The sequence below is a fragment of the Cnephaeus nilssonii genome (genome assembly GCF_951640355.1).
Source record: "Cnephaeus nilssonii genome assembly, chromosome: 11".
NCBI lineage: Eukaryota > Metazoa > Chordata > Mammalia > Chiroptera > Vespertilionidae > Cnephaeus > Cnephaeus nilssonii.
This window is the reverse complement of record NC_137082.1, coordinates 80,564,833-80,589,537: the sequence shown is the minus strand read 5'-3', so window position 1 is coordinate 80,589,537 and position 24,705 is coordinate 80,564,833. Positions and strand designations below refer to the sequence as shown.

Sequence of the window (24,705 nt, the reverse complement as noted above, 5' to 3'; positions counted from 1 at the left end):
CAGGGCATGAATTTTCATGCACCAGGCCTCTAGTATAATAATAAAAAATAGTAATTGGACACTACACCAAGGTATCAGGGGCATTTCTTCCAGAGGCCCTAAGTATTATCAAGGAAACTGGTCATTCAGAAACATAGCAGGTCCTGGAGTGGAATCATTTAGTTCAACATTGTTGCATTATAACGTGGATGAGATGCCACAGGAACCTAACTCTTACATATATCAATTAGCCTATAGTAACATTGGTTTCATCACATCACTATAGTTTCACTTAAAGTTGCAGAACCTATTAATGACGTTAAGGACTTAGTGCAAATTAGTAACAAGCAAACAGACTCTAAAAAGTTGAGGATAAAATGGCAAAAACAAACCAACGAAAATCCTACAAAACAGGGCTCCCTACCTTCTTCTTGGAGTGGCTTCTGTCCTCCTCTTTCGTGGCTTTGCTGTTTTTCCCCGCACGAGACACCTTCTGGTCCCCAGACTGCTTGATGGTGATCTTGATCTCAGGGGGGCATATGTAGTTCTCCAGATTCTTTGGGGGTTTCTTCGCCCGCTTTGTGGTCTGAATCTTCAGCTTCAGACTCCCCTCCGTGAAGTTCGCCTCCTTGATGGAAAACTCCTGCTCTTCCAGGCCATCTCCTGCCACCCACTTCTCGCTGTCCGCATTGGAGTTGGAATCCACATCCCGCCCTGAGCCCAGTTCATCCTCCTCCTCCGGCTCCATGCGCTCTCCGGCCCCTGGGATGCCCTTCCCAGTCCCTGGCGCAGACAGCAGAGGTTCTGCACAGCCAGGCGCAGTTGCAGGCTTGGCCGAGGGGACTGACAGGAAATCCGACTCGCCGCCCCTTTGCCGGGAGCTGCTCAAAATTTCCCTGGACTCCATGACAATCCTACAGTCTTCAGGAGTTCTCAGCAGGGGGAAGGGAGAAGAGGGAGAGGGAAGGTGAACAGAGAGGACACCCAAAATTCCAAGGACAAAGTGGTCCAGCTGCTGGGCTCAGAGCCTCAAGGACGGAGACAAGATGAAGTGCTCAGGAGATCAGATCTGCAACTGAGAAGCAGAGAAATAATTAGCCATGGCAGAAAGAAAATGACCTACACAAGTAACTTAATCTACGTCCCCGAAGCCCCTTCCCACTTATCAACGGCATCAGAAACAAATGATGGACAGAAATCAAATCAGAGTGTGCATCCCCGCACTGGACTAAATTGGAGCAGAGGGGCAGACACACTCGTACACATCCCTTCATTGAATTGTTATGAATTTTTATGGCCGTGGACCCAACAGAGATAAAAGAGGCGAGTCCTCCAGTCCCATAAACAGCTAGACGTTTCTGAAACTGAAACCACAGCTGGCTGAGTCACCATCAGAACGGACCATGACGAAAGGGAAGTCTGAAGTGTTGATGCTCGGATCTGTGGGAACTGCGTCTGGTCGGCTTCTTGCACCACTTCCCTCACATACAGTTTGCAAAGCTGAACGCAACCCCTGAGGGGCCTGGGCAAAGCTCTCCACCCCCTTAGAGGAAGGACAGTTAGCCAAGGTCTTGGCCATTCTTTCCTTATCACTGTTCATTATGAATTATTTTAATTATGCAAGTCTTTTCTATTTCTTTTTACATTTTTTAATATATATATATTTTTTTATTGATTTCAGAGAGGAAGGGAGAGGGAAGGAGACATCAATGATGAGAGAGAATCATTGACTGGCTGCCTACTGGGGATCAAGCCTGCAACCCGGGCATGTACCCTGACCCGGAATCGAACAGTGATCTGGTTCATAGGTCAATGCTCAACCACTGAGCCACACCAGCCAGGCAAGTGTAAAGCTTAGGCACAGGTTTGAAAACAAAAAAAAAGAAAAACCATTTATTTCTTAAAGCAAATGTAAAGCTTAGGCACAGGTTTGAAAACAAAAAAAAAGAAAAACCAACCCTAAAAAAACGTTTCCATTGACACAAAAGACACTTAATCATAAATTACTTAGATAAAAATAGCCCTTAGGGGCAGGTTTAAGTCCCTTTCTGGTCCTTACATAAAGTGGCATTATGTCTACATGACAACAACAAAAAGGGGAGAGAGGGGAGCATTTCATGGGCCTTTGGAAGTGTCAGGAACCACTCCCCTTGCACCCCTGAGATCTTGGATTCTGCCTTTCTCACAAGGAAAAGAGAAAAATCAGTCAGGCTTTCTCCAGATCATAGAAGGATCAGCTAAACCAGTGGTCGGCAAACCACAGCTCGCGAGCCACATGCGGCTCTTTGGCCCCTAGAGTGTGGCTCTTCCACAAAATACCACGTGCGGACGTGCACGTACAGGTGCCATTGAAACCTCGTGGCCCATGCGCAGACGTCGGTTTTCGGCTCTCAAAAGAAATTTCAATCGTTGTACTGTTGATATTTGGCTCTGTTGACTAACGAGTTTGCCGACCACTGAGCAAACTACCTTTCAACCTTACTCACTCCATGTCCCATTATTCCCAGTTTCATGCTCATCATTTTCAAAGCCCCAAAGAAGTCCAAATGCTCATCCTCAAGAGAAAACCTAGAGCCCTGGGGCAGCACCAAACTTCAAGACATCATCTCCTCGCACCCTGAGCTATAGGCGAGGTCACCCGAGCTTTCCTAAATGGCTGAATACTCTCTAAGCTCCCAGCAGGAGACATCACACCTTCGGTTTCTACCACTGAGCCGAGCCCACCAATTGAAGGAATCAGTCAGCAAGTGTGCCCACCATAGAATTTCAGTGAAGTCTGCAAACACACATTCAGAGCAGCCCAGAACCGGGACCTGACGACGGGGCTGTATGTTCTCCCTGTGGAGTCAGTGCACTTCCAGCTGCTGCCCTGGGAGGAAGCCAGCCAGCAAGGCAGCCAGGGCTCCAACAGGGACCTGTTCCCCGGGGACGCCCAGGAACACACTCAGCTCCTGGGAGCTGCTCAGCCCTGCAGAAAGATGCATGTACACCTGCTTCCACTTCGGGGAAAACCCAATGAACACGGCATTTCTGGAAGAGAAGAAGCTACCTAGTGGGAGCATGAGCATCCATGCTGAAGCTGTCAATCACACACTGAACAGCCACCTGTGCCCCATGCTACAAAAGGGACAAAGTCCCCACTTAGGAGCAGGGGAAGGCAGTCAGACAATATGACATTTAATGTGTGTGTGTGTGTGTGTGTGTGTGTGTTACTTATAAGATTCTTTGTCTCATCTAGATGGACCTGCCCACCTGCCCAAAACCTTACATAATTTTTTTAAAGTCATACTGAAGTCAACCTTCATTGAAACCCCTCTTCCTAGTGTCAGGTACCACACTAGCTGCTGGAGACATCAAGACGCCCTAGAACAAGCATGTCAAACTCAAAGGCTAACACGGGCCAAATAAACGAGGCATGTGGCCCAAGGACCGCAAGGTTGACATGCTTGCCCTAGAACACATGTCCCAGTAGGTCTTTCTCAGCTTGTATCGAAGGCCACACAAATTGCTAGCCATGTTTGCTTGTGAGTGTAGTCCTTCAGTGGTTTACTCTACTCTCTCTGGCAAGTACATGCAAAGTTACATTTTAATTCCCTGGTACCTACCTATGAAGCTACCCTTGGGCAAGGGCCAAAGGTGAGGCGTATTCTTCATAAGACGTTCCTGCCCTAAACCTATTTGGACCTGTGAACCACAGATAAGACAATGTATATTGCAGGTTCAGTGATGAGAGAAAAGAAGGTGGAATCTAAACTTCAGAGGAATGATTAGCTATATAAAGTGGAATAAAGCATCTTCCATTAAAAATGACTCAGTTTAGAGTTTCTTATATTTAATGGTATAAATAATTAACTAATTGATATAGAAGACAAAGTTCCAAAAGTTAAAACTCAAGTAGTAAAACAGACACAAAAAGGAAAAACTCAACAATTTTTTTTTTCAGTTCTCCACAGTAAAGACTCTAAGACACAAATAAATACAATCTCTTTCCTCAAAGAAGTTACACTCTAAAGAGCTGCTTGAAAAATAAAACAACAGATTTATATATGCCCTATAATAAAGGATAGAAACAAAGGGAAGAGAAAGTGGTTTCCACCTGGGCAAGGTGTAGACACTTTGAAAACTATCCCAAAGGGCTTCAAGGAGAGCATAGGATACGGCTTTGACCTTGAGGTGCTTCAATAGTAGAGTGGGGAAAAGGAAGACATGGCAGAAAGAAGGAAGAGCACGAGGTGAGGTGAGGCCTGGGGCAGGAGCATGCAAGGTTCCAGGGAGAGAAAGGTGAGGTTTTGTGTTGGAAGCTGCCCATGGCCTTCACTAGCAGAAAGGGTTGGACAAGGAGCCCGGAAGGCTGGTCAACCTTGAGGCTCTGGCAAGGGTCAGAGCCATACACCCACTGTTTAGCTGAGACAATGGTAGCTGAAGCAACTTCCACCTTTTAGTCTCATGTAAATCCTTGCTGATGGGCTATCATCGAGCTATTATTGGAATTGCCTGCCTAAGGGCTATGGGTGTACCCCAGACTGAATAAAAAGAATCCCAAGGCCAGAGCAAAGTGAAGTCCTCTCTTGGGCTTCCGCCTGGCCCCCAATTCCCAAATTAATATTTTCTTGTCTAGTCTCTTTCATTTGTGTGCGGCCTCCTCCAGAGCCCGAACCCTGAACCTGAACCCTGAACCCCACGTGGGACGTGGGGGGGGACACTCGCAACTGGAGCCCAATGTGGGGCAATCACACTCGCAGTTTGGCTGACAGGTGTGGTACAAAATGGGGGCTGGAGATAAAAGGTTATAGCCAGATCCTAGGCATCCTTGAATGCCACACTAAGTAGATGGATTTTATCCTACAGGTAATGGGGGAAGCCATGTAAGAGGTGGCAATAGGGAAGGGATGCTATTAAGGCTATGCTTCAAGAAGATAATTCTGACATGTGATGTGAGGGCTGGATTAACAGAACCTGATATTAGAGGGAGGGGGACCATAAGGAGGCTCCGATGAAATTCCACTCATTGTGTGAGGACTTGAACCAGAGCAGTGTGAGTATGCCAGAAAAATACTAGAGCTGAACCAGCAATTCAGTCTCAAATAATCCCAATCTTCAGGAACACATCAATTCCAGACTTTTCATACTGGGTTCACCTTAAGAATGTAATCTTAGGGGCTCGTTGGCCACCAACTTGCATTTCCTAGTCAAGTCACACCAGTCTCCACAGTAGCACTGTACACATGGAATTATTTCTGCCTTGGTATTTTTTATAGAATCTTTCTTTAGATCCCTTTCCATCAATCCATGCCATGCCGCTCATACAACTGGTACTCTCCAAATGTCTGCTGCATGGAGGAATGACTGAACGGATGAACAAACAGATCCCAGTCCTTCCCATATTTTGAAGTCATGCCCAAATCTTCACTTCCTCATGACCGTATTTTGTAAGCTCTGGACCACAGCATTCACTCCCTGGCCTGACTTACTGTGCACCCAGCTGCATAGCTGGCCACTAAACACTAGTCTTGCCTTGCCTTCTCATTGTTTTGAGTACACAAATCTTATTTCCCTCCCTGGACTGCACTTCATTGCAGGCTGAGACTGACCCAGCGCAGGACCGGGCACTTGGAGGACTTAAAGAACTTCTTTCTCAATGAAAATGAATCAGCCCCGTGACAATTCTTCAAAAGTCCTGTAGTTCAAACTACTCTAACGGCAGCTCCACCCACCCAGGTGGCCCCTGCAAAATTCACTATCTATGCCGAGGATTATAATCCAGTCCCTCATGTCCACACGCACCCCTCACCTTAGAAAAATAAAAAGAAGCTTTCAAAAGCAAAGAGCAGAGAAACCTAACCTGTCTGTTTACTTCACCAGCACACAAAGCTGTCATTCTCCTTTTGCCTTTTCCCAGCACGTACCTGCCACCCCAAAGTCACAGTTGTATTTATTGGTGAGTCTGGGAGACAACTGCTCGTGGTCTTGGGTGCGCCCCTGCCAAGGTGGGGTGTGCACAGGCGCTCAATGACTCACACTCACGGGAAGGGGAAGCTGAAGCAAGGTGAAAACGTTTTGCTTTGTCACATTCCAGCAGTCAGCAACTCCTCCAGAGGGGGCGGGTGCACAATGGACACTCTGTACTTGGCTCAGGCCTCCAGTCCTACCCAAGTTAACCCTACCATGGCTGCCTGCAGGACTTGGCGTGACAGGGCCAATAGGACAAATTGCTTAGGAAATAACTGCCCAGGAGGTCCCAGGGGAACCGAGGGGCTAGAAGGAGAAGGTGGCGATGTACTTGGGAAGAACACTGGGATAGGAGTCCAGAAACTTGGCCTCTACTCCTGGCTCTCCCATTCACAGCCACTTGGAGTCCCATCCTCCATACTTATCTCAGCAATGAATGGAGTGGGACCAAAGTCTCTTCCATACTCAAAACTTTGTAATTTTACCCATAGACCTATACACACTCCAAATTGGATAGTGTAACCTACATAATTATTTTTCTGAGTGACAGGGGAACCATAACCCAAATGACTCCCTAAAAGTACACCCTCTCCCCACTTCAAATCTGAAGGATAGAATAATTTACCAAGTCTACAAACCATTCTCCACCTGCAACCTTGGGAACTCTTAACTAATTCCAGAGTTTAGAGGAAATGCAAATTCTTGAGCCCTGCATGCCTTCATAATCAGGGCTCCAGGATGGGGCCCAGATCTATGGCTTTTACCAAACCCTACTGCTGGTTATGATGCTTAGGTTTTACCTAGTCTGCGCACCAATGCCATCAACTTGACCATAGAGCACTATTATTCCGTGTTTAAAGGTATTTTCCCCTTACAGTTTTACTCTTAATCTCTTAAGAATAGGCATCAGTTGCATTGTATTCATCCATGCAATTCCAGTGAACACTCAAGAAATGTTGGATGACTGAATTAATAAATGAATAAGCCAACCCAATCTAGGCTTCCTGGCACCATCCACCTCTTCCATCCGCTTCTTTCCCAGGGTGCACATAGGCTATCCTCACCCTGACTGCTGCTTCCCATGGTGGAACTGACAGAGCCCTTGACATAGGTAACAGGACTCAAAAGATTTGGATTCTGGACCTAGGTCAGGCACTTAGGAGCCCTCACTCAGCCTCAGTGTCTCATCAACAAAATGGGAAAGAAACATCTTCATGATCTTCTTCATTAGAGTAAGGTTTTACCTTCTTTTTTAATGGAACTATATGCTCCTTATAAAAAAAGAAATTTTAAATAACACATGTACCTCATAAGATCTTAAAGGCAAATAGTCACAAATACAGGAAGGCCCACGACCTTAATCTTGACCTTTCCCAAACTCCTCCAGAGTTCTTCATCCTGAGCCCTTCCTCACTTCCATATTCTGCAAATCCCCATAAGGTCAGGCACTTCTTTCACCTTTACATGTAGAAGACACTGGCTGACCAGATAATCCTCAGGTCAGAACCTTTCCTCTCAAAACTCTGAAGAATGTCTTCTAGTATCTGAAGTAATAGAAGAGAAAAGGGAGGCCAGCCTGGTTTTGTTTCCTTTGTAGGCAACTTGTTTTAACTTTATCCTTGAAGATATTTTTCATTATAATAGGATTTTATTAATGGCAAAGTAAGTGTAAGTGTGGATCTTGTTCCTTTTATTTTTGATGGAAAACAAGCTTTTGGGATCTGTACATGCAGGTTCTTTCTAGTTTAGGAATGTTCCCTTCAGTTTATTCTTTTCATTATTCAATGGGACTTCATTTCTTTCTAAATTTGTCCTATACTCTTAGTTTAGAACTCTTAACACTGTTCTCCATTTCTCTCATTCTCTCTTTCACTGTGTTTATTTCTTTATTTTTCATTGTGGAAGAGTTTACCCTAATCTAGCCTCTATAATATCAATTTAATTCAATTTCACACCTCCCTTTGTCTTTATTGACTATGGATTTTTAATTCTGCTATTGCACCCTTTTGTATCCCTGCAATCTTTCCTTTTTCATCCTCTTTTCAGCTGATTTTGGTACCTTTCCACCTCAGAATGTTCCTTATTCATTACTTTATGCTTTTATTACACCATTGTCATGCTTCTTCCTATTGTGGATGTCTGGTAGCTTTTTAAAATTCTTATTTTGCTCTTGCAGTAAATAATTATCCTGATACTGTTTCTCTTACCATATTTTGAGTGTTTTCCCCCCTCGGGTCTCAAGTTGGATTCTTTATTTTTACTCATGCTTTAATAAGGAGAGAGTCATGCAGGGTAGTCTTGGTCTACAGAAAAAGCACAGGTCTGCTTTTGATTCTTCCTTCCATCTTGAAGCCAGTCAAGTCTTCCTCTCAGAGCTGTTACTGTTATCAGTCTCCCGATCTCCTCGGTTCCTACTGAACAGTGACAGTGGTAGGTGGAAGCCAGACCCGGAGTTCCTGAGAGCCTAGCATGCGAACCTCTTCCCAACTCCACATGAGAGGTGTCGAGATGGTAGCTATCTACTATTGTTCTGCTAGACTAAGAGGGGATCCTTCTGCCATATTCTTTAAACTCTGAAAGGCTGAAATCCACAAAGACTCTTTATGTCTGTGTCTCAGAGCTTTATTCCAGGAAACTTCTCTGCTCAGAAGTCAATGTCCCTCTTCTCCTCGCAAATCTCTATCCTCTAATCTTGCCCATTTGTTTTCTGAGAGCTGTAGACTTTGAGAATACATATAATGATGTTAGGGAAAAGACCATCTTCAGTTGTTTTATTAATGTTGTCCATGTAGTACACCTGATGACTACCTATTTTTCTGGCTGACACAAATTGTGAGTTTCGGCTCCTAAGGGGCAAAGGGTGCAAACGGATGGAGTGTGAGCCTACCTGACTAGAGATAGGGAAGCAATTGTATTTCCAACCTAGGCTTATCGCCCTATAGGTAGAAGAATCCCACCTCAGATTCTGGCAATAGATTGTCTGACTTTGGCTTTGAAGGTGATTGAGCATTCACCTTTCAGCATGTCTTCTAAGGTATTTCAGTGGGGAGTCAGAAGTGGCTTCCCCACTTGGGGTACTTTGCATGTATCTAGAATCCTCTTCCTGTTCCCTTGAGTTAATGCCTCTTCATTGCTCAGGCCCAGGTCAAACTGCACTTCCCTGGGCTTCATAACTCAGATCAGGACTCCCTGCTTTGTGCCTTTACTACGTAGGATTTTCTTTCCTAGCACTTACTACATTTTATAATGAATGCATGTGCCATTCTTTGTTTCAACTCTGCCTGCCCCATTAGAAGGTAAGTGCTAAGGGTAGAAGCTGTGTCTGTTTGGCTCATCACAGAACGCCCAGAGTCTGGCACAGCTCCTGCCCCATGGAGCAACACTCCAAATTATTCGCTGAGTGAATGTGGAATGAGAGGCTGTGTCAAAGGCCAGCCAGGTGCCATTTGACTCAGGTTCCCATGACTCTGAATGATGGGCCTCTGAAACCCTTCCTGCTGCAGAAACACCCAGAGGAAATGCTCCATAAACACTGATAAATTGATCAAGTGACCCAACTCTTCCCTAGCTCTCAATCAGCAAGGGCAAAAGCAGCTCTGCAGCACAGTTCTCTGACCCTGCAAACACACCAATGGCCTACAAATGTGGTCGGCAAACTGCGGCTCGCGAGCCACCTGCAGCTCTTTGGCCCCTTGAGTGTGGCTCTTCCGCAAAATACCACGGCCTGGGCGAGTCTATTTTGAAGAAGTGGTGTTAGAAGAAGTTTAAGTTTAAAAAATTTGGCTCTCCAAAGAAATTTCAATCGTTGTACTGTTGATATTTGGCTCTGTTGACTAATGAGTTTGCCGACCACTGGACAGCAAAGAATGAAGCTCAGACTCCTGGCCTTTTTCATACTCCACACCTGCATGGTACCTTCCTGATCACAGTTCACCTCTTTTCCAGGCTGTGATCCCTGATGATTGCACTCCCCACATTCCCTAGCAGCTTCTCCTGAGGCTGGGCTACCCCAAGTCCCACCGATTTGCATCACTTCATCAACTCTGTTACTTCTTCTGGCTGGTCTGCCCTTTCTCCTTTCTCCACTTGTTACCTCCAAGTCATCCTTCAAGAGCTGGGTCAAGTTTCACTTCCTTCATGAAGACTGGCTGGACCTGCTTTTTCTATTCCTTTCCCCTTGTGTGGACACATGTGCATACGTGCACTCGCCCATGTTCATGTGCACACATACATGCACACACACCCACACTCACACTCATACTCACAGATGGTCTCAATCAAGCTTCCCTGGGCATTCTGCTATGAAAGCATTTGGCAAACTGTATTGCAATATTCCATTTACTTCTTTATATCTCCCACCAGACCAGGACTTTCATGAAGGAAGGGGCTGGGTTTTACAAAAGCCTCTACCACAGTTAAGAGCACAATGAACCCAACAGCAAGTGTCCAAGCCATGCATTTCCTTGAAAAGAAGAATGAAAGAAGCACCACTTGGATGTCATAGGTTTGGATGACTTAGCCTTTCTTTTTTATTTGGCAATTGTGTTCTTGGAAAATATATTTAAACTATTCAATTTCATTTGGAAATTGGGTAATAATCCTACCTCAAGGCTGTTTTGAAAAGTATTTGAAGATTAAATAAGATATTTATGAAAGAACCTGTTGAGAATCACCTTACTGCATCTTCAAAATGTGGGGGAAGTTTGATTTACTACCATAGTCTGTATCATCCACGCTAGCATTTGGCTAAATGCTGCCTTCTCTTCGCAGATCCCAAGTAAAGCCCGAGGGATGGGGCTAGAGACCAACCTTCTCCATTTCCCTCTACAACAGGAAGTACATACAGTAGATTAATATGTACTACCTGCTAACTTCAGTATTTTGATGTTGCTGGAGTATTGCTTTCCCCTTGTTCCCAGTTTGTTTCATAGAGGAAATAAGACTGAGTTTAGTCATGGATTTCAGACTCAATTCCCTGCCCTGACATTTGGAGCTGGGTGGCCTTGGGCAGGTTCCTTTTTCTCCCTGGGCCTCACCATCTTCATGTGTAGAATGTGGGGTATGATGCAGTAGATTCTGGGGCTTCCTCTAGCTCTGTCAGTCTCTGATGCTGAGCTTCACCTCCTCAACAAAGCCCCCTCAAGGAGAGGGTCAGGACCTTCCATCTCTTCATAGATTTTACTGGCTCTGCAGCTCTTCCGGGCTGAGTGTCACACAAAACCAAGAAATCAGACCCTGTGCTCGGGATCTCCACAATAAGGGAGCAAAACAGAATCAAGCTTTGAAGCCTGAGGCTGGGCATACTATCTATTCACCAACAGTTCCAGCAATAGCTGCAAAAACAATGCCTCCTAGGGAACCAATAACACAACAGAACAAGCCTTGGACTTGGGCACTTGGGGAATCATCTCTGAAGACCGGGCTGGGCCAAACCTCAAGTTTACAGGTCTGAGCTCTTGCTTTGGCAAACTACCTGTGGCCGCCATTTCTCTGTGCAGTCAATGGAGGTACTCAGCTGCAGTGTGAGGGGGGTTAGACACAACCAATGGCCTTTAAAGACATCATCCGTGTCATCGGGACAGCAACCCTGTGATGCGGAAGACCTGTGCTCATTCCACAGATGTGAAAATGATGCTCCAGTTTACTCACTGGCACACACAACCTATGCCAGATCCACAATCAAATCCAAGTCTATATACCCCAAAGCCTGTGCTTTTACTGGCATCTGATGTCTCTAAAACACAGTGATGCCAGCTTTCAGGCCAACACTCTCAACTGCGTCTGCAGAAGGGAGCTCCAAAACCAGTTTGCCACTGACTTGCCACATCACTAAACCCTCTGGGCAACAGTTTTCTTCTCTGCCTTCCTAATGTCTTCCCAGACCGAATCTTATAAGGAAAAAGCAAATAACATATACAGAATGGCACCTAAGTAGGTTAAATATCTCAGGGTAGACCTGTAAGAAGGAACTGTGATCATAGGGTGTCCTGTGCAAGCAGAGTGGAAAGATCCACGAGGTAAAGAAATTATTCCAACATTTAACAGGCATCCGGTATACAAGGGCTTTAAGTTTATTATTTGATCTAACCGTGTGATGGGCCAACCTTACAGATAGGAAAAATTAAGGTGAGAAATTTATTGAAATGACTGAGGTAGTTCTGTCTAACTCCAAAATGTCATTTGCTTTCCTTTGAACCCACAATGGCATCCGTCTTTAAATACCCAGAATTAGCAGTCATTGAAGTTCCAGTCTTCCACCGTGCCTTTAGTCCAGTGGGGATGAAAATGACAGGCTTCCCTGAAGGCAGTGACTAAACTGAATAATTAAACCGATAATAAATTCTAAAGTCTTTCTTTCTAGGCCTTCTAATTTTTGACTCCATGCCCTGTTCAGTCTTAATTCAAATTCCTCGACTTCTCAACCATCTGATTCAGCAACTGCTTTGCTTGTTGTCAACTGAACATAAAGATTAATCTGACAAGTTTGTGCTTCTGCCACAGAAGAGATGTTATGCATCCCAGAGAGCTAAACAAACAGTATCTCCATCTCCATCCCCTTATATTTCTTATTCAGCACCTTGAACTGCCATTTCAATATTGCGTTTACTGAAACTTGTGCATGTCTTTCTCCAATTATACACTAAGCCCCCGGAGAGGAGTATCACTCGCTCTGAATGCTTATATGTATTTTTGGGTTTTGATCTAAAGAGAACTCTTTTGAACCCAGACTGAAGAGTTGGTGGCTGACAAGAGCAGGGGTGGGCAGGACAGTTGGATGTTAGGGTTCTCTCATGTGTGGTAGGGATGGACATTCTCTGACTAGAGCACCCTTGTGCTCCGCACACTCTGAAAACATCAGCCATGGCTCCCGTCTCAGGTCAGGGGAGATGTAGCCTTGGCCTGTTCCCCACAGGATCCCATCCCATCGGTCTTGCTGCCTGACATTCCACAAAGCCCTGGTCTCTGGGAAGTCTCCTCTCTGCCTCTACCTTCTCAACATGAACATCTCCCCTGCTGCTCTCCTCACAGTTCTATTATTCAAGAGTTCAGCCCAAGCCCACCTCCCCCTTGAAGCTTTCCTAACCTGTCTAGCCACTGGAGAAGCTGGCCTTCCCTATGCTCTCACTGGAGTTGTTACTTCGCCCCAGATGACTGACGCTGCTGTTCCCCCACTGGTTTTCCTGGGTTCTTATGGTGTCTTCCGCTAGATTAAGAGCAGAGATGAGGTAACTCCATCTCTTGGGATCCACACAGCACCCAGCAGGGTCTGGTCATACTCATGCTGAAATGCCAATGAGCAAACAAAGTTTGCTGAACCAGAGGGTTGAAGAGTTGATGAGTTTGAACGAAAACTCTCAACAGCTAGATTGGGTCCAATTGAAAGGGCCTTGGGTTTTGTCCTTCACACTGTAGCCAGAAGACCTCAGACCACCAAGTTGCCTGCTATGGGTGGCCGGCCCGTCCATGTCAGCCAACGGGACCTTCATCCTCAGGCTGCCTTGCTCCTGCCAGCTGCAGTGCATGCTGGTGATCAGCATTCCTTTCGTGGGGCAATTCCAAATTCACATGCAAACTTTGTCCCATCCCTGCTCCAGTGTGAAAGCTACTCTGCCACCAAGAATGTCCCTGTGTTCCAGTTCCACCATCAAACCACAGATCACACCCTCCTCAAAGCCTTCCCTTTTTGACTGCTCCTCGGCCCTGATCACACAAATACACACAAATAGCATAATTCCACTCAGATCATGCTCACACTCGGCTGCAGGCTGCTTTCCATATGAGTTAAGCATGTCTCTCCAGACACTCTGTCCACTCTCCAGGGGCAAAAGCCCCCTCTCATACCAGACCTTTCCCGCCAACAGCGCCAGGAGCAATGGCTCACATGGGCTGCAATGCTGAGACTTTAATAAATATTTGAGGATCAAAAAACTGACTGTAATCGAGCTCTAGAGTACAAAATAATGAGCAGAAAGGAGGCCCACAGGGCTTTCACATCAAATCATCCTTTTTAGCCACCATTATTAATCAATACTTGTAAAAAAAATCAAAGCTCTCATTGTTCAAATAACAATAGGTCACAGACACAGCCACCAACAACTGCAAGGGGACTTGCCACCCAGATTTCATTATTTTGCTACAAGCACAACAACAGAGCCAACACTTCTGATGAGCGTGTTGGGTGGGGCTGCTGTGCTGGACTCATCAAATTCAGCATCTCCCGCCTCCACATCTTTCCAGCTCCAGGTTAAAACCCCAAGCAGCTTCTTTCCATGGTAGAGCTGCACATCTTCAGCTGAGGGGAGAAATAATGAAGAAACTGCTTCTCACTCAGTTAGGCTAATAGTGTCACATGCTATTGTTTCCCTACCCCAAGTCCTAGGGTAAAAGCAACTGCAACATCCCAGTAACTTGCAGAACTTCCATCTTCCTCAATATCCTACCAGTGTGCTCCTAAGTGGGTCAGGACTCCGGCTGAATGTTCACAGGGCCTCAGGTCAGGGCCTCACTTTCCGGATCCCACCTCAATCCAAAAGCACAGAGGCCTCTCTCTGGCATTGGACAAACTGTGGGGCACTATCTTTGATCTCAAAATGCATGCGAACTAACTCAGTAGTAGTGATTGAACACAGGCCATGGCAGGGCAGGCTCTGCTGTGGGGATCGAGAAGACACCCCAGGGAGCACAGGCATGGCCCCAGTCTTCATGCCCAATGAAATCTAAAAAACAATAATAATGATACCCAGCCTCCTAGATCCATGAGGTCACGGCGTAACCACAGCAGAGATTCCAGGTGCCTCCTGGGCACCAAAAGCAGTAGCAAAGCCCAGAGAGAGAACATAGTTTAGATTTTCCAGAAGCTCTCTTTGCCTCATCTCCCTTGTCTCGACCAAGTCATTTCACCGAAGAGGACCAGTTTACAAGAGATGCAGAGAGTCAATTTTCGTCTTCCTTCCACACTATTCACTATGGTGTGTCTTCACACAGCTCACCATCCCTCCTCTCCCTACCACCCTCCACATCTGGCTCTCTGGTTCTAACTGGTCCCATTCCCCCTTCTATAACCTACTTCCCCACCGTAACACTTAGCCAATTGTGCCAACCCTTTGGATTGGTCTACATGGGTGCTGGGCTGCCATCACAGGGGACTGAGGAACTCTGAGCTTTAAGAAAGCTTTAACTTTCCTGGGACACGTCTAGCTGCAGAATTGCGGAATTTCATAGTAAGGCCAACTCTTTCACTCTGCTGTGGTAGGAGGGACAAGGCACAGTAACTTGTCCCACATCAAACGCCAGTGGCCAGGCAGCCCAGCCTGTGGCCTGCCTCGCAGGAGCCTTTCCCTGGAACTTTCCGCTCTGAGTGCTTCTCTCTGCTCGGTCGCCTTTTCCCTCGCGGCCAGCCTCGCAATGTCACCCAGGAGCAGGAAAGCACTTGGACTTGAGTAACAGACAAGATTGCATAGTTAAGTGCCAAAATGAGTGTGGTGGACAAGAAATGCAATTGGCATTTTCAGAGAAAGTCAAGAGCTGTATGTGCTATTGTGACGATGAGACTCTAGTAGGCACTTAATAAATATTTGATGATTCGATGAATGAGTGACCGGTAGGATGCACATGTGGTAAAACATCATCAACTCTTAGGCTTTGAGGGAGAAACTGAGAGTGGGCGATTGGCCCTGAAAGACTGCCAGAAGTACAAAAAGCCATTGACGCAAGTGGCTATTACTCACTTTGTCTAAGAGGTCCTCAATGTGCGGCTTCTCAGGGAGCCGAGGCCAAGCTCACCTTAAACAGCATTCACTTGGAATATTCTACCTTCACATCAGTTCTGTGACTCACTCAGGCACCAGGAGTCACCGGTTCATTCGCAGGGGCAGGGAGCCCTGGGGCAAACTCGGTCCCTCTCTTCAGGGACCCACAGCCTGGGGAGGTAGGGACAATAAATAGAAGCTCTACAGCCAGGCTAGAGCTTCAGACCAGAAGCTCTCTGCAGCCTGGGGGAGGAGCCGAGAACTGGTCTGCTGTCCTAAGAGGTAGCAGTGCCAGCCAGATGGGCCCAATCAGGACCCCTCCCCAGAGGAGGTGGTGAAGCAGAGCCAGCTGAGGTTTGGAGGAGACCTGTGACACAGTGCCCCGGGACACAAGGAAGCCAGTCTGATGGGAGCAGAGGCCTGCGTGTGTTGTGTAAAATGGGGTTCACTCGAGAACAATGCCAGGTGCCTGGGGCAGGCTGCTGGATGGGATGTGCCAGGAATCACAGGAAAGAGAAAGAAGGTTAAGAGTTAGGGAACAGTCCTTGGCCATCTTGGCTCCATTGGTTGGAGCGTCATCCTGTACACCAAAAGGTGGCAGGTTCAATTCCCTGGTCAGGAAGCGAGAAGGAGGCAAAGATCCATGTTTCTCTCTCACCTCAGTGTTTCTCTCTCTAAAAATCAATAAAAAAGAAAAAAAAAAAGAGGGAACAACTGGACTGTTCAGCCCTTTTCCAATTCTAGAGAAATCACTGGGTTTGCTGGGACACGGGTAATCCTGTTATAAGTTCCTTTCTTTACAGAAGCTAAAATTTCTGTCCAGAATGTCACTGCTCAGTCACTGTAGCCCCCTGATGGGGACCCTCCCCCTCACACCCTCTTCTCTTTGAGCATAGGAAGCATCCAAAAAATTCAACTGAGTCAACTCAAGAGCAGAAAACAACTATTCCCTGACTGTCTTAGAACATACAGGGCCCCTGTAGGCACTTTTGGCCATACCAAGGGGTTATTAGTCGCTGCGCTATGGTGACAATGATCTCAGGACCAGTATCCAGGAGGCAGCATGGAAATCCTCTCAGAGTCCAATCACAGAAATTAGCTGGCATTGTTTAATCCTCACAACCCCTGTGAAGTAGACAAGGTAAGCATCTTATCCCTCTTTTACTGATTAGTTACTGAGGCACAAAGAGGTTAAATAACTTGTGGGGGAAGGGGAGTCATTTAGCTGGGAAGTAGGAGGATAGGATCCGAAGCAAATGTGTCATATCAGGTGGGATGTTCTTCACACTTTATCACACAGGCATCTGGTCCCAGGTCGAGCCACCAACCTGTGTCATTTACTCAAGTCACTGTATCAACTGCCTCATCTGAATGAGGAGAAAATGCTTATCTGGCCTCCCTCCTTCAGAGAACCAAGAGGGAATTAGGATGTGAAGATATCTTTGAAAAGGGCAAAGTGCCATGTATATGAAAGGGAGTATTTTTTAGAGAAAATAGTAAGTTGGGTTAGGGAAACAGTTTTCCAAGCTGGCAAAGTTCGGAAACACTTATCTGCTCACCATTCATTCCTGATCCTCCCTAGCAGGGGAACAGGTGTGCTTGGGGTCAGCTCACTGGCTCATCATGCATCTGCCAATCAGAACCCTTCCTCCCAGGGGTCCTATGGACTTTGGGCCTGGTCACCTTCTCCATTAGACCCTTGGCATCATTTGCTCTGAACTAGATGGGAAGTCAACTGTGGGTTTCTTAAAAAAAGGCCATTAAAAACATAACATTTCCTCAACCTTAGAAGGTAGCCTCTAAGGAGGGGGCAGGGGAGACCAACTCTGAAAGGGACACAGATTCCCTCTGGACTTTTAAAACTGTAAGGACACTAACTTAGGCTCAGTCATCTAACTAAGCTTATCAGTTCCCCCAAAACTTTATACTGCCCCCAAACTTGCTATGTCCAAGGAGGCCTCAGAATCTAATAGAAGGCTAAGTGAACATGGAAATGAAAACAGAACCAAACAAGAATGGAGGAAGGCACTTTCTATGAAGTACACTGTGGCTATTCAGGTGTTTAATTTTCTGCACCAATCAAGCGTTTGGCTGCCCAAAGTGTCCACCACGTTATGAAGAGTGTGTGGAACACCAGGTCACCTGTAGAAATTGCTCTAAAAGAGGCCCAAACCTAAGGCATTATGCACGATGATACTACTCCTTACCTAATCCTGGCCCAAAACATTTGGGGAAGCTCCCTCAGTTTCATAATATGCCACTGCACAGGAATGGAAGTGAATTGTTTTGTTCCATTCTTCACAGGAACCCAAGGACCAAACATGGTGACCTATGGCAAGAACTCTTATGAGGTTTCATTTTTTTCAGGGCAGCTCTCCGGGACAAGAGCAGCCTCCTAAACGCCCTCCCCCCCACTCGACCCCCCCCCCACACACACACACACACACACACCAGAACTGTCCCACCCAGTGGTTCCCTGAGCAAACTCAATGACATCATACGATTTTTAGGGCACTGCAACTCCTGACAATGCTAATGTGTTAATAATAATAATTTACTCTGCTCTTCTGGCAGGAGCAGAACTGAAGCAACTTGAAATGCCATCAGCAAAACATTATTTATTTCCCATTCCTGAGCAGCAGAGAAAACAAGGTTTCATTGGCTAGGTCTGCCTTCAATAGCTTTCTGGTTTCAATTAAAACTTCGAGTCTCCAAGGGAAAAAAACTGGCATTCTGGGAGGCTGAGGCCCGGCCAAGTTTCTGTGTCTCCTCGGAAGTCCAGAAGGGATGTCCCATCCAGCTCGCTACTTCTCATCTTCCTCCTGTTGCATGGGATGAAGACGCTTCAGAGTGAGGCTGGAGTACAACTGCAAACAATGACCAGTCGGAAAAACTCTCTTCCTCTGGAGGTGCGTTTTTGTGCCAGACAAGTATTGATTCGGGCCCAGACGGAATTGAAGGTCAAGAGAATCCAAGGAGAAGTGCCTACCTATGTATTCTTCAGCAAACTCCTGCCTCTCCCCACTGACCACTTTCAACTAGATTCTACAAAGATTCCATGCACTTATTTTCTCTTTCCCTCCAACCGTCTTTCAGGTCAAGTAATTTACGAAGTAGCTTGCCATGAATAATACATGTAGAGGACCAGAAGCCCTCGTGGCACCACGGGCTCCTGGGTTCACTCAGGGATACCCCCAGGCTTCCTCTGTGTGAAGTTCAACTGAGTCTGCCAACAGCGCCTTCCTATGTAACATTCTGAAGTTAACACACAAAAGATCGGATTACACCCCGTCACTTGTCTAGCCCATTCATGAACATATAAGGCAGTTGATATTTTCTCCCAAGCTAGAAGTGGCCCCTTTCTAACCCACACCCCTGTCTCTCAGCCACTGGGCCTTCTGTTCACTCCAGGCCTTCCCCTCCCCCACTTCCAGTTTGTTTATTCCAGTGACACATCTATTTTCCCCGCTAAGAGAGACAAGTCAGTTGGTTTCCCTCCTCTGGCCTAGGATTGCATTCACTCACCACCTCCTCCCCCCAGCCCAGCTCGGGTTACTAGAGAGGCAAGCAGCTCTCTCAGCCCAGCTCTAACACCAATTCAACTTCCCAAGACTAAGACTTTTTTTTTTATAAATGGGGGGAAGGGAGATGGTGTGCAACACCGCACTTTCAGAGGACCTGGTCTTCATAAACTCTCAGCCTATACTCCCTGAAATTTGCAAAGACTCTGTATCAGGCACGCTCTTTTGATCTGTCCTAATGTCCTTCTCTCCTAGCAGGCAACTCCTTTAAGTAGGGAGGAAGAAAAGACAGCATCTTAGGCTTGGTTCTGAAACTTGGGATTGCCAGGGCAGAGCAAGAGAGAGCCTGCCTCCCTCAGGGAGTCTTGGGATGGTGGAAGCCACAGAAAGCAGAAGGGGGAAACAGTGACCTGGGATTGTAAACTGGCTACATGTGAAGTGCCACAACTTTCTCCTCCCTTACAAGCCTCCTGGCCAGTTAGCTCCGCCTCCCCATCCCTGCCAGACAACATCTAACTGGGGTGTGCAAAGGAAACTCTCCCAGACTATCCAGGTCTGGCCCCGAGGTGCAGATGTGGCCTGCACAGAACACCACCCTTCCTCTCCACATCTCCTTCTGGACCCCACTCCTGCCCCCAACTCTCTCTCTCTCTCTCTCTCTCTCTCTCTCTCTCTCTCTCTCTCTCACACACACACACACACACACACACACACACACACGCGTGTTTGCAGATGAAGACGAGTTCAGATGGGGCACATCCAATTTACTGGCGTGAACTAAAGGAGGGTGAGAGATGGGGCTGAACTGCCAGAGAGCTTTGGTGACAGCTACTTTATGAAGTTTAGTGTTTGGGTGGGTTTGTTTTGTTTTGTTTTGTTTCTGTTTGCACAAATCTACAAGAAAAGGAGAAAAACAGGATGAAGAATAAAGGAAAAGAATGAAAAATCATGTAAGAGCAAAAACAAGTAATACTATTTCCTTAAAGACCAAGGACTCCAACCAAACTTTGGGGGATTAAAAGGTGATGGATTTGGGGGGCGGGGGGTGGTGGGGGGAGAGTTAGGAAGGAAAAATAGCTGCTGTAGAATTCCAGAATAAATTGCCCTTCTGGAGGAGAGCTTCTGCAGGTATAAAGAGAACACAAATTGGCCTTTTAGTATTAGGCATCAACCATGAGATTATCAGGACAGTTGATTTGAAGCGGAAACAAATCGGAAATCCTTCCCTCAACAGTCCTTTTAGACCAATATACACACCCTCAGAACCCACACAGACAACACAGAAAGAATAAACGCAGCATCGTGGGGGGCAATAAGAACCCCCTCCCCACACTTCCAGGACCTCTAGCCTCATCTCCCACTTCCAATTGCACAACTTTCTGACCTCCAAAGAAAATATTTCCAGTTGGATCCGGTTTCAGAATGGTTGTAATCAGTATGGGTCAGGAGAGAAGGGGTGCTTGTAGTGTGTGGGGAGGGGAACTGGAAGGCAGCATTTGGGCAGTTACTTATTTTTTTTTAGAAGCAGCATGCTCTACCGATCAAAAATTGCTATTACCCAACAATGCTTCCAACACAGACAGACACCAAAACCAGCATCACCGTTATCACCATCTTGCTAAAGATCTGCCCGGTCCAGTTTACCTGACTTTGTCTCTGTGGAACTTCTCAGGCAGTATCTTAATCAAAGAGATAATGGTTTGAAAGACAAAAACAATAAATCAATACTGAAGGGCTCCCTTTCCGGAGTGATTTCCCACTGGAAACCACCGAACGAACGGGGGAAGCCTGCCCTTAATTCCCAAGCCCACGGTTCCTCCAGAAACACACACAATGCGTGCTTTCAAAAAAGGCATTCCATTCCTCTGCGTTTAAGGGAATTCCTGTCTTTTCGAAGTCCCCAAACCGGAGAGCACAAGAAAGAGACTGGGATCCATTGATTGAGATTTTAAGAGAAAGACTAACACAGAGCCACAACACAAGCACACACCAACCTTCGCTGGCTGGACCACTTCTTCCCTGTTCTTCTTTCTATTAAGGACTCGTTAGATTCTGATACATTTCCCCCCCAAAAAAATCCAACTAGGTTACAACGTAGCTCTCTAGCTCCACTTAACCTGCAAGTTACAAAGAGAGAGAGAGAAAAAAAAAAAATCCTGCCGCCTTTCCACCCCTTTCCCTCCTCCCTCCCCCTCCAAGTCCACTCCACCAACACCAAACCAGCCAGCCCTGGCAGCCAGCGGCAGGACCGAGGGAGGGTGCAAAAGGCGGGGGAGGGGGATCAGATTAGGCGAAACTCAATAAGCTCTCAGCCCTCCAGCCCAACGCTTCCACCATCGCCGCCACCAACGGGCCACTCCAAAGGAGCCGGCATCGCTGCCCACCCGCGAGCGGGCCGGCATCGCGCTCATCCTAGGCAGCCTCGCCGGGACCCGCAACCCGCCCCCCTCGGCCCCCTTTCCCCCTTCCCGCCCCGGTGCAAAGTCAAAGCCTGGGCGAGGCGACGTTAAGTTTTGCATGCAGGGCACACACACCGCCCGGGGCCCCCGACGTGCGGGGCCCCACGGCGCGGCGGGAGCCTGGGCGCGGGGCTCCCGGGCCGAGGTCGCCGCGCGCGTGCTCACCCATGTCCCGGCGGCTCCGGCTCCGCTGGCCGCCGCGCTCGCTCAGATCCCGGCTCCTGTCGCTCGCCCGAGCCCCCAAAGGTGCAGCTGAGGTAACTCCATGGCGATGAGCATCTGTCAAAACGGCGAGCCGCGGGCCGGCCGCCCTCGCTCGCGGGGCGCGGGAGCCCCCGGGCGCGCGGAGGCGGCGGCAGGCGCCCCGGCCGGCCCCGCGCTTCCCGCCCGGCGCGGCCGCCTCCGCCGCTCGCCGGTGCACGGAGAGAGATATCAAGGGGGAAAATGGCGTCTCCGGAGCCCGAGGAGTCCTGGAGTAATCACATTCACACACAGCCGCACGCACACACTCGCACACACTCGCCACGGGCGCGTGGCGAGCTGGCGAATTTTAGCAGAAGCCAAAAAAAAAAAATTACAGTGATGTATAATCCCGTCTCTCCGATCAATGCTAATTCTTTTCCTTTTCTTCAAAGGCGGATTGGAGCTTTAAAAAAAAATGTTACCGGCTTCGGGCTCGCAGGAGGAGGCGCGCGGAGGGCGAGGGCGCTTTTGCTGAGCTGTGCAGTCCGGTCCGCGGGGCCGATCGGCCCTGCCCGCCCGCCTGCCCGCCCGCTCGCTCGCCGGTCCGCCCGCGGTCGCTAGTGCTGCCGCCGCCGCCGCCGCCGCCGCTCCATGGCCGCGCCCGCCCCGCGCCCCCGCCGCGTCCCCTCGCCGCCCGCCCGCGTCCCCGGCGAGCGCTGGAGTGGGGTCGGGCCCGTGTGCCGCCTCCCGCGCCCTCTCCCGAGTCCTGGAGTCCTAGTGAAAGGAAGGGGGAGGCTGCGGGCGGGGGAGGGGGAGGATCGCGGCGGCCGCGCGGCGGAGCCCAGCGGGGACCGCCACCCTGCGATCGGCTGGGAGGGGGCGCGGGAGACCCAACACCGTTCGCCCCACCAACCTGGGGCCGCTTCCCCCGCGGCTCCAGCCCCAGGAGGCGCAGCCAGTAATGAGAGACCTCTCCCTCACCCTCCCTCTCTCTGATTTTCGGTGAATTTCGATCAATTGGAGGGAATGGGGCTCTGGCCGGGGGGAGGAGGAAAACAGTGCGTGGAGGCCGCTTGGGGACCCCCTGGCCGCCCCTCGAGCCCCTCCCGCTCCCCAGCGCCCGCGCGGCCCAGCGGCTGCTGCGCTCCGGAGTCAGCCGCGGAGACGGGGAGGCCGCGGGGACCGCCGCGGGCTCGGCGTCCGTTCCCGGGCTCAACACTGCCACTATCTGACACAACAGGGGCAGTGTTTGGGGGGAGGCGCGCGATGTGATAGGCTCTGAAACCTGGGTGCATTTTTTTTTTTTAACCTGGTAATTACATTTCACTTTCAGGGGGTTATTTTTTGTTAAGCTACATGTATGCATTTAGATGCTTATGTGCATTTTTCTCGTTATTCACAAAAATTGGATACTTGATCAGGAGAAAGACACAGAGAGATGACAAATACTAATTGGCAAGCAGACTTAGGGTGGTGGAAAGGATAAGGTAGAATGTCTTCAGTTCATAAACACCCTGGTGACCCTTTAATCTCTGTGGGCATCTGTATTTGGGTATCTGTATCCACAACTGAGGAATGGAACTCCTCAGGGACATGTCTTTATTATAGGACATTATAGGACAACTAGAGGCCCGGTGCATGAAATTCGTGCACAGGTGCGGTTCCTAGGCCTGGCGGGTGATTTAAGCGTGAGCATCTGGCGGGGAAGGGCAGGTCTCAGCTAACCTCGGGGCCCTGGGCAGCAACTGGGTCCCCAGGCCCCCACAAGCACCCCACCACCTGAGTCACGGCGCCAGAGTCCCCATGCAGAGATGCAGTGAGTGCGGCCAGACACTGCAGGCTGGGCACAGCATGGGCCTCTGGGCCGCCCAGTGGCACCGAACGGAAACTGGTGGGCAGCGCGCTCTCTCCCAGCCAGCCTTGCAGACCCATGGGGATCCCAACCAGCCCCTGTGGTCCCAGCAGCTGCAGCCCAGCTCACTGGGAAGCCCATTGGGGCCAGTAGCACCTCCACTTCCCCAGCTGCCAGTGGCTCATTGCCGACAACTGCCATGTTCCACACCGCCCCCTGGTGGTCAGCACACGTCATAGCTAAGGGTCGAACTCCCAGTGGAGGGGACAATTTGCATATTAGGTTTTTATTATATAGGATATAGGACGGGTGTGGATTCCGCAAGGTTTGCAGGCGGTTTTGCCTAAAGACATTGGGTAGAGTTTTCTCAGAACTTTGATTCTGAGAGGACTCTTGACTGGCACGTTTTATAGGAGTTTTTGGACATCTGGATTGGGGAATGATTTGGTAGTGATGAGGAAGAGCCCCGCCCCTCACCAACCACTTCAGCCACTGCCTGCCTGGGTTGGCTGCTCCTTTGAGTTCTGCCATTGAGCTTCTTCACTCCTCACACTTTTCATAGAAATGCTGCAGGGAAGTAGGGCAAGGGAGACTGGGTTGGAAGACCCCCCCCCCCCCCAACTCCCAACCTGGTCCATGTTCTGGTTGGAACCCTCCCTGCTGTCCTCACCTCCCCACAAGAGGAATGTTCTGATTGGCCACAAACATTTCTTCTGTTATTCATCATTGCAAGAACTCTGTTAAAACCCATATTTCAGTAAGTCTTCTGCTACCCTTTATACCGGATTTCTGTTATTAGCAGGAAAGTGATCCTGAAATGGAAATATTATCAGGGCATATGAGTTGATGATAGAATAGAGATTCAATTGTTTTGACACAGTGTCAAAACAATCATTCTCTGTAATTAGCTGACCTTTGCCCATGTCCCTGTGCACCTAAATTTCTATACCAAAGCCCACAGAGGCTTAAGATGGCATGTGGGCCATTTCCTACACTTTACAAATTGGAAAAGT

General features: G+C 48.3%; 1 protein-coding gene across 4 annotated transcripts in view; it reads right to left on the bottom strand.

The window, feature by feature from the left end:
- Positions 1-22,512, bottom strand: part of SETBP1 (SET binding protein 1) — a 344,286-nt gene extending 321,774 nt beyond the window's left edge. The window contains exons 1-2 of one of the 4 annotated variants that reach the window (XM_079784470.1): positions 21,823-22,512; positions 404-1,054 (exon numbers count right to left, since the gene is read on the bottom strand). In XM_079784470.1, coding sequence (XP_079640596.1) covers positions 404-886 — 483 coding nt within the window. In that variant the 5' untranslated portion in view covers positions 887-1,054; positions 21,823-22,512. Of the gene's footprint in view, positions 1-403; positions 1,055-5,885; positions 6,456-21,192; positions 21,314-21,822 lie in introns of those variants that run through there. The other 3 variants (XM_079784471.1, XM_079784472.1, XM_079784473.1) reach the window with 3 other exon arrangements.
- Positions 22,513-24,705: the final 2,193 nt, after the last annotated feature.